Here is a 10,119-nt window from a genome sequence, read left to right as displayed (position 1 = left end):
ACAGAGAGAGAGGGGAGAGAGGGGAGAGATACAGAGAGAGAGGGGAGAGAGGGGAGAGATACAGAGAGAGAGAGGGGAGAGAGGGAGAGATAATGAGAGAGAGAGGAGAGAGTCAGAATTAGAGAGAGAGGGGGGGAGAGAGAGGGGAGAGACAGAGAATGAGAGATAGAGGGGGAGAGAGAGAGGGGGAGAGAGACAGAGAGAGAGATACAGAGAGAGAGAGACACAGAGAGAGATACAGAGAGAGACAGAGAGAGATAGAGAGAGAGTCAGAATTAGAGAGAGAGAGGGGGGAGAGAGAGGGGAGAGACAGAGAATGAGAGATAGAGGGGGAGAGAGAGGGGGGAGAGAGAGAGAGAGGTTGCTGAAGTTGCAGGTTAGCTAATGTGTAGATCTGAAGAGATTTGCAGAGACCATTTTCTCTCCCTCCCCTCTCTCTCCCCTATGCCTTCCCTCTCTCCCCCCTCTCCTCTCCCTGGTTGTGTATCTGTTGTTAGTTTATGGCATTAGCGTTACAAGCAGTGTGTGTGTGTGTGTGTGTGTGTGTGTGTGTGTATACACATGCTGATTAGAATCCAGTTCTCCACACACTCACATGCATGTCAACACAACACTAACAGGTAGATGGGATGCTCTGGACCAACACAACACTAACGGGTAGATGGGATGTTCTGGACCAACACAACACTACTCCCTCCATTTACCACCTCCTCCCTCCCTCCCATGTCTCCTTCTCCCTCCCTCCCTCCCTCCCTCCCTCCAATGTCTCCTTCTCCTCCCTCCCTCCAATGTCTCCTTCTCCCTCCCTCCCTCCCTCCAATGTCTCCTTCTCCCTCCCTCCCTCCAATGTCTCCTTCTCCCTCCCTCCCTCCCTCCAATGTCTCCTTCTCCCTCCCTCCCTCCCTCCCTCCCTCCCTCCTTCTCCCTCTCTCCAATGTCTCCTTCTCCCTCCCTCCCTCCCTCCCTCCTTCTCCCTCCCTCCCTTTAATGTCTCCTTCTTCTCCCTCCCTCCCTCCCTCCCTCCCTCCCTCCCTCCCTACCTTTAAGGTCTCCCTCCAGGTTCAGTATGATGCTCTGGTCTCCATCTTGTTTCCCGCTGCCTAGAATCATCCAGCTCTCCAGACTGTCAGAGTCCACACTGGAGCTCCTCCTCTTTGGGGCGGATTTTCTCTAGGGGGTGGGGTCAACAACATAATAAATGGTATTATTCATTGATGACTGTTAATGACGCAGCACTAACGGCCAGTTAATCAGAACCAGCGTGGAGTTGGTTCTGGACCGTGCTCCATCTGGGTCTGGAGTACTGACACCGAGGCTGCCTTCTTTGTGGGCTTTACTCGGCCTCGTCTCAGGATGGTAAGTTGGTGGTTGAAGATATCCCTCTAGTGGTGTGGGGGCTATAGCCGTCCTCGTCTCAGGATGGTAAGTTGGTGGTTGAAGATATCCCTCTAGTGGTGTGGGGGCTATAGCCGGCCTCGTCTCAGGATGGTAAGTTGGTGGTTGAAGATATCCCTCTAGTGGTGTGGGGGCTATAGCCGGCCTCGTCTCAGGATGGTAAGTTGGTGGTTGAAGATATCCCTCTAGTGGTGTGGGGGCTATAGCCGGCCTCGTCTCAGGATGGTAAGTTGGTGGTTGAAGATATCCCTCTAGTGGTGTGGGGGCTATAGCCGTCCTCGTCTCAGGATGGTAAGTTGGTGGTTGAAGATATCCCTCTAGTGGTGTGGGGGCTATAGCCGGCCTCGTCTCAGGATGGTAAGTTGGTGGTTGAAGATATCCCTCTAGTGGTGTGGGGGCTATACTCGGCCTCGTCTCAGGATGGTAAGTTGGTGGTTGAAGATATCCCTCTAGTGGTGTGGGGGCTATAGCCGTCCTCGTCTCAGGATGGTAAGTTGGTGGTTGAAGATATCCCTCTAGTGGTGTGGGGGCTATAGCCGGCCTCGTCTCAGGATGGTAAGTTGGTGGTTGAAGATATCCCTCTAGTGGTGTGGGGGCTATAGCCGGCCTCGTCTCAGGATGGTAAGTTGGTGGTTGAAGATATCCCTCTAGTGGTGTGGGGGCTATAGCCGGCCTCGTCTCAGGATGGTAAGTTGGTGGTTGAAGATATCCCTCTAGTGGTGTGGGGGCTATAGCCGGCCTCGTCTCAGGATGGTAAGTTGGTGGTTGAAGATATCCCTCTAGTGGTGTGAGGGCTATAGCTCGGCCTCGTCTCAGGATGGTAAGTTGGTGGTTGAAGATATCCCTCTAGTGGTGTGGGGGCTATAGCCGGCCTCGTCTCAGGATGGTAAGTTGGTGGTTGAAGATATCCCTCTAGTGGTGTGGGGGCTATACTCGGCCTCGTCTCAGGATGGTAAGTTGGTGGTTGAAGATATCCCTCTAGTGGTGTGGGGGCTATACTCGGCCTCGTCTCAGGATGGTAAGTTGGTGGTTGAAGATATCCCTCTAGTGGTGTGGGGGCTATAGCCGTCCTCGTCTCAGGATGGTAAGTTGGTGGTTGAAGATATCCCTCTAGTGGTGTGGGGGCTATAGCCGGCCTCGTCTCAGGATGGTAAGTTGGTGGTTGAAGATATCCCTCTAGTGGTGTGGGGGCTATAGCCGGCCTCGTCTCAGGATGGTAAGTTGGTGGTTGAAGATATCCCTCTAGTGGTGTGGGGGCTATAGCCGTCCTCGTCTCAGGATGGTAAGTTGGTGGTTGAAGATATCCCTCTAGTGGTGTGGGGGCTATAGCCGGCCTCGTCTCAGGATGGTAAGTTGGTGGTTGAAGATATCCCTCTAGTGGTGTGGGGGCTATAGCCGGCCTCGTCTCAGGATGGTAAGTTGGTGGTTGAAGATATCCCTCTAGTGGTGTGGGGGCTATAGCCGGCCTCGTCTCAGGATGGTAAGTTGGTGGTTGAAGATATCCCTCTAGTGGTGTGAGGGCTATAGCCGGCCTCGTCTCAGGATGGTAAGTTGGTGGTTGAAGATATCCCTCTAGTGGTGTGGGGGCTACAGCCGGCCTCGTCTCAGGATGGTAAGTTGGTGGTTGAAGATATCCCTCTAGTGGTGTGGGGGCTACAGCCGGCCTCGTCTCAGGATGGTAAGTTGGTGGTTGAAGATATCCCTCTAGTGGTGTGGGGGCTGTGCTTTGGCAAAGTGGGTGGGGTTATATCCTGCCTGTTTGGCCCTGTCCGGGGGTATCGTCCGATGGGGCCACAGTGTCTCCCAACCCCTCCTGTCTCAGCCTCCAGTATTTATGCTGCAGTAGTTTATGTGTCGGGGGGGCTAGGGTCAGTCTGTTACATCTGGAGTATTTCTCCTGTCTTATCCGGTGTCCTGTGTGAATTTAAGTATGCTCTCTCTAATTCTCTCTCTTTTTTATTTACCTTTATTTATACAGGTTTATTCTCATTGAGATAAATATCTCTTTTCCAAGAGAGACCTGGTCCAATAGCAGCAAGGGGAACAATGTTTGAGACAAAACAACTTACATTACACTCACACAACATTAAAACAAAACTATAAACACACATACAGTACAACAAAAACATACTACATTTAAAAAACACAAACATCTTGACTAAAAACAGCTGGCCTAAAAACGATTACACTCTTCTATAATATATATACACATCGATCAAGTGTTTAAACTCCGCCAACGAAACTAGATCGTCACATTTTAAAATGTTCAGGAGAGAATTCCAGGACCACGGAGATGAGTAACTAAAACTATTTCTACCGTGACCTGGTCTAATTTTTGGTAACTGTTAGAAGCAAATCAGAATGGGACCGTAATTGATTCTTATTTCCTGACCTGATTAAAAAAAAAAGAACAGAGATGAAATGGCATTTTACCCAATATGGCCTTATAAATCAGTGTATACCAGTGTTGAAGCCTACGCAAGGTCAATGACGACCAGCCAACAGCGCTTTCTTTCTCTCTCTCTCTCTCTCTCTCTCTCTCTCTCTCGGAGGACCTGAGCCCTAGGACCATGCCTCAGGACTACCTGACATGATGACTCCTTGCTGTCCCCAGTCCACCTGGCCGTGCTGCTGCTCCAGTTTCAACTGTTCTGCCTGCGGCTATGGAACCCTGACCTGTTCACCGGATGTGCTACCTGTCCCAGACCTGCTGTTTTCAACTCTCTAGAGACAGCAGGAGCGGTAGAGATACTCTCAAAGATCGGCTATGAAAAAGCCAACTGACACTTACTCTTGAGGTGCTGACCTGTTGCACCCTCGACAACCACTGTGATTATTATTATTTGACCCTGCTGGTCATTTATGAACATTTGAACATCTTGACCATGTTCTGTTATAATCTCCACCCGGCACAGCCAGAAGAGGACTGGTCCACCCCTCATAGCCTGGTTCCTCTCTAGGTTTCTAATCTCCACCCAGTACAGCCAGAAGAGGACTGGTCCACCCCTCAGAGCCTGGTTCCTCTCTAGGTTTCTAATCTCCACCCAGCACAGCCAGAAGAGGACTGGTCCACCCCTCATAGCGTGGTTCCTCTCTAGGTTTCTAATCTCCACCCAGTACAGCCAGAAGAGGACTGGTCCACCCCTCATAGCCTGGTTCCTCTCTAGGTTTCTAATCTCCACCCGGCACAACCAGAAGAGGACTGGTCCACCCCTCATAGCCTGGTTCCTCTCTAGGTTTCTAATCTCCACCCCTCAGAGCCTGGTTCCTCTCTAGGTTTCTAATCTCCACCCAGCACAGCCAGAAGAGGACTGGTCCACCCCTCATAGCCTGGTTCCTCTCTAGGTTTCTAATCTCCACCCAGCACAGCCAGAAGAGGACTGGTCCACCCCTCAGAGCCTGGTTCCTCTCTAGGTTTCTAATCTCCACCCGGCACAGCCAGAAGAGGACTGGTCCACCCCTCAGAGCCTGGTTCCTCTCTAGGTTTCTAATCTCCACCCGGCACAGCCAGAAGAGGACTGGCCCACCCCTCAGAGCCTGGTTCCTCTCTAGGTTTCTAATCTCCACCCAGCACAGCCAGAAGAGGACTGGCCCACCCCTCAGAGCCTGGTTCCTCTCTAGGTTTCTAATCTCCACCCCTCAGAGCCTGGTTCCTCTCTAGGTTTCTCATCTCCACCCCTCAGAACCTGGTTCCTCTCTAGGTTTCTCATCTCCACCCCTCAGAGCCTGGTTCCTCTCTAGGTTTCTAATCTCCACCCCTCAGAGCCTGGTTCCTCTCTAGGTTTCTAATCTCCACCCCTCAGAGCCTGGTTCCTCTCTAGGTTTCTAATCTCCACCCCTCAGAGCCTGGTTCCTCTCTAGGTTTCTAATCTCCACCCCTCAGAGCCTGGTTCCTCTCTAGGTTTCTAATCTCCACCCCTCAGAGCCTGGTTCCTCTCTAGGTTTCTAATCTCCACCCCTCAGAGCCTGGTTCCTCTCTAGGTTTCTAATCTCCACCCCTCAGAGCCTGGTTCCTCTCTAGGTTTCTAATCTCCACCCCTCAGAGCCTGGTTCCTCTCTAGGTTTCTAATCTCCACCCCTCATAGCCTGGTTCCTCTCTAGGTTTCATCCTAGGTTCCTGCCTTTCTAGGGAGTTTTTCCTAGCCACCGTGCTTCTACACCTGCATTGCTTGCTGTTTGGGGTTTTTAGGCTGGGTTTCTGTACAGCACTTTGATATATCAGCTGATGTAAGAAGGGCTTTATAAATAAATTTGATTTACACAGGCCATATCTGATATTTCGCACACTAATTGCTCTTTTGACCAATCACATCAGATGTTTTTCAGAGCTGATTCTAGAAGGGGTTTGGTGTTTCTAGAGATCAATACCGTACCAGAGGGAATCACTATGAAAATGTTTGGCACAACGTAACGTGGGGAACAAGCCGAAGACACACACACACTGTCTCTGTACCTGTGGTGCCGGGGTCGAGGCCTGCAGGGATCCTTTCTTTAACCTCTGACCTTTCGCGCTACACACCCCGTCATCTTCCTCCGTGTTGTCTGACACCGTGATGACGTCGTCTTGACTCGAGTCGATGACTATCACCTCCTGGAACGACCTTTGGAGTCTGGGGTCGCCTTCGGAATGAAAGAGGAGAGTTATGGGGGTTTTGTTTGGGGTCGCCTTCGGAATGAAAGAGGAGAGTTATGGGGGTTTGGGGTCGCCTTCGGAATGATAGAGGAGAGTTATGGGGGTTTTGGAGTCTGGGGTCATCTTCAGAATGATAGAGGAGAGTTATGGGGGTTTTACGTCTGGGGTCGCCTTCAGAATGATAGAGGAGAGTTATGGGGGTTTTGGAGTCTGGGGTCACCTTCAGAATGATAGAGGAGAGTTATGGGGGTTTGGGGTCGCCTTCAGAATGATAGAGGAGAGTTATGGGGGTTTGGGGGTCGCCTTCAGAATGATAGAGGAGAGTTATGGGGGTTTGGGGTCGCCTTCGGAATGAAAGAGGAGAGTTATGGGGGTTTGGGGTCGCCTTCGGAATGATAGAGGAGAGTTATGGGGGTTTGGGGGTCGCCTTCAGAATGATAGAGGAGAGTTATGGGGGTTTTACGTCTGGGGTCACCTTCAGAATGATAGAGGAGAGTTATGGGGGTTTGGGGTCGCCTTCGGAATGATAGAGGAGAGTTATGGGGGTTTTGGAGTCTGGGGTCACCTTCAGAATGATAGAGGAGAGTTATGGGGGTTTGGGGGTCGCCTTCAGAATGATAGAGGAGAGTTATGGGGGTTTGGGGTCACCTTCAGAATGATAGAGGAGAGTTATGGGGGTTTTGTTTGGGGTCATCTTCGGAATGATAGAGGAGAGTTATGGGGGTTTTGGAGTCTGGGGTCACCTTCAGAATGATAGAGGAGAGTTATGGGGGTTTGGGGTCGCCTTCAGAATGATAGAGGAGAGTTATGGGGGTTTGGGGTCACCTTCAGAATGATAGAGGAGAGTTATGGGGGTTTGGGGTCACCTTCAGAATGATAGAGGAGAGTTATGGGGGTTTTGTTTGGGGTCATCTTCGGAATGATAGAGGAGAGTTATGGGGGTTTTACGTCTGGGGTCATCTTCGGAATGATAGAGGAGAGTTATGGGGGTTTGGGGGTCGCCTTCAGAATGAAAGAGGAGAGTTATGGGGGTTTTGTTTGGGGTCGCCTTCAGAATGATAGAGGAGAGTTATGGGGGTTTGGGGTCACCTTCAGAATGATAGAGGAGAGTTATGGGGGTTTTACGTCTGGGGTCACCTTCAGAATGATAGAGGAGAGTTATGGGGGTTTTGGAGTCTGGCGTCGCCTTCGGAATGAAAGAGGAGAGTTATGGGGGTTTTGTTTGGGGTCATCTTCAGAATGATAGAGGAGAGTTATGGGGGTTTTGGAGTCTGGCGTCGCCTTCGGAATGAAAGAGGAGAGTTATGGGGGTTTTGTTTGGGGTCATCTTCGGAATGATAGAGGAGAGTTATGGGGGTTTTACGTCTGGGGTCACCTTCAGAATGATAGAGGAGAGTTATGGGGGTTTTGTTTGGGGTCATCTTCAGAATGATAGAGGAGAGTTATGGGGGTTTGGGGGTCGCCTTCAGAATGATAGAGGAGAGTTATGGGGGTTTTGGAGTCTGGGGTCGCCTTCAGAATGATAGAGGAGAGTTATGGGGGTTTGGGGTCACCTTCAGAATGATAGAGGAGAGTTATGGGGGTTTTGGAGTCTGGGGGTCATCTTCAGAATGATAGAGGAGAGTTATGGGGGTTTGGGGGTCGCCTTCAGAATGATAGAGGAGAGTTATGGGGGTTTTGTTTGGGGTCATCTTCGGAATGAAAGAGGAGAGTTATGGGGGTTTTGTTTGGGGTCATCTTCAGAATGATAGAGGAGAGTTATGGGGGTTTTGGAGTCTGGGGTCATCTTCAGAATGATAGAGGAGAGTTATGGGGGTTTTACGTCTGGGTCGCCTTCAGAATGATAGAGGAGAGTTATGGGGGTTTTGGAGTCTGGGGTCACCTTCAGAATGATAGAGGAGAGTTATGGGGGTTATGGAGTCTGGGGTCACCTTCAGAATGATAGAGGAGAGTTATGGGGGTTTTACGTCTGGGTCGCCTTCAGAATGATAGAGGAGAGTTATGGGGGTTTTGTTTGGGGTCATCTTCGGAATGATAGAGGAGAGTTATGGGGGTTTTGTTTGGGGTCGCCTTCAGAATGAAAGAGGAGAGTTATGGGGGTTTTGTTTGGGGTCATCTTCGGAATGATAGAGGAGAGTTATGGGGGTTTTGGAGTCTGGGGTCATCTTCAGAATGAAAGAGGAGAGTTATGGGGGTTTGGGGGTCGCCTTCAGAATGATAGAGGAGAGTTATGGGGGTTTTGTTTGGGGTCATCTTCGGAATGATAGAGGAGAGTTATGGGGGTTTTGTTTGGGGTCGCCTTCAGAATGATAGAGGAGAGTTATGGGGGTTATGGGGCAACGTAAGGAAATGGACACCAAAATAATAACTGATATACCCGTTGAAATAATGGTTATGTATCATCATTAGGGCTATAGAGGTAAACGGATTTCTACCGAACCGTTCAGGGACCTAGAATCAGTCAGCACTGTGAACCACAATGAATGAATGAAGAAATATATATGTATGATGGAACTAGAATGACGGAACTAGAATAATGGAACTAGAATGACGGGACTAGAATAATGGAACTAGAATAATGGAACTAGAATAATGGAACTAGAATAATGGAACTAGAATAATGGACTAGAATGACGGAACTAGAATAACGGAACTAAAATGACGGGACTAGAATGACGGGACTAGAATAACGGAACTAGTATAACGGGACTAGAATGACGGGACTAGAATAACGGGACTAGAATAACGGAACTAGAATAACGGAACTAGAATAATGGAACTAGAATGACGGGACTAGAATAATGGAACTAGAATAATGGAACTAGAATGACGGAACTAGAATAACGGAACTAAAATGACGGGACTAGAATGACGGAACTAGAATAACGGAACTAGAATGACGGAACTAGAATGACGGGACTAGAATGACGGAACTAGAATGACGGAACTAGAATGACGGAACTAGAATGACGGGACTAGAATAACGGAACTAGTATAACGGGACTAGAATGACGGGACTAGAATAACGGGACTAGAATAACGGAACTAGAATAACGGAACTAAAATGACGGAACTAGAATGACGGGACTAGAATGACGGGACTAGAATGACGGGACTAGAATAACGGAACTAGAATGACGGAACTAGAATAACGGAACTAAAATGACGGAACTAGAATGACGGGACTAGAATGACGGGACTAGAATAACGGAACTAGAATAAAGGAACTAAAATGACGGGACTAGAATGACGGGACTAGAATAACGGAACTAGAATAACGGAACTAGAATAACGGAACTAGAATGACGGGACTAGAATGACGGAACTAGAATGACGGAACTAGAATAACGGAACTAGAATAACGGAACTAGAATGACGGGACTAGAATGACGGAACTAGAATGACGGAACTAGAATAACGGAACTAGAATGACGGAACTAGAATGACGGGACTAGAATGACGGAACTAGAATAACGGAACTAGAATAATGGAACTAGAATGACGGAACTAGAATAACGGAACTAGAATAATGGAACTAGAATGACGGAACTAGAATAATGGAACTAGAATAATGGAACTAGAATAATGGAACTAGAATGACGGGACTAGAATGACGGGACTAGAATAACGGAACTAGAATAACGGAACTAGAATAATGGAACTAGAATGACGGAACTAGAATAATGGAACTAGAATGACGGAACTAGAATGACGGAACTAGAATAATGGAACTAGAATGACGGAACTAGAATAATGGAACTAGAATGACGGAACTAGAATGACGGAACTAGAATAATGGAACTAGAATAATGGAACTAGAATGACGGAACTAGAAGTTAAATGAGAAGTATATAGTACAACGAACCAGAGCCAACGGGTAGTTAGGCTGCTAGTTAACCATCTGAATGGAGGCGGTGTTCTGTGTTACTGCTAGTTAACCATCTGAATGGAGGTGGTGTTCTGTGTTACTGCTAGTTAACCATCTGAATGGAGGTGGTGTTCTGTGTTACTGCTAGTTAACCATCTGAATGGAGGTGGCGTTCTGTGTTACTGCTAGTTAACCATCTGAATGGAGGTGGTGTTCTGTGTTA

General features: G+C 48.8%; 1 protein-coding gene across 1 annotated transcript in view; it reads right to left on the bottom strand.

Moving 5' to 3' along the window:
- Positions 1-984: 984 nt before the first annotated feature.
- LOC145881495 (uncharacterized) overlaps positions 985-10,119 on the bottom strand; it is a 15,181-nt gene continuing 6,046 nt past the window's right edge. Inside the window, exons 3-4 of the mRNA XM_082978302.1 lie at positions 5,849-6,015; positions 985-1,170 (exon numbers count right to left, since the gene is read on the bottom strand). Coding sequence (XP_082834428.1) covers positions 985-1,170; positions 5,849-6,015 — 353 coding nt within the window. The remainder of the gene's footprint in view (positions 1,171-5,848; positions 6,016-10,119) is intronic.

Source organism: Salmo salar, chromosome 08 (genome assembly GCF_965601325.2).
Source record: "Salmo salar chromosome 08, fSalSal1, whole genome shotgun sequence".
NCBI lineage: Eukaryota > Metazoa > Chordata > Actinopteri > Salmoniformes > Salmonidae > Salmo > Salmo salar.
This window is presented reverse-complemented; position numbering and strand designations above follow the sequence as displayed.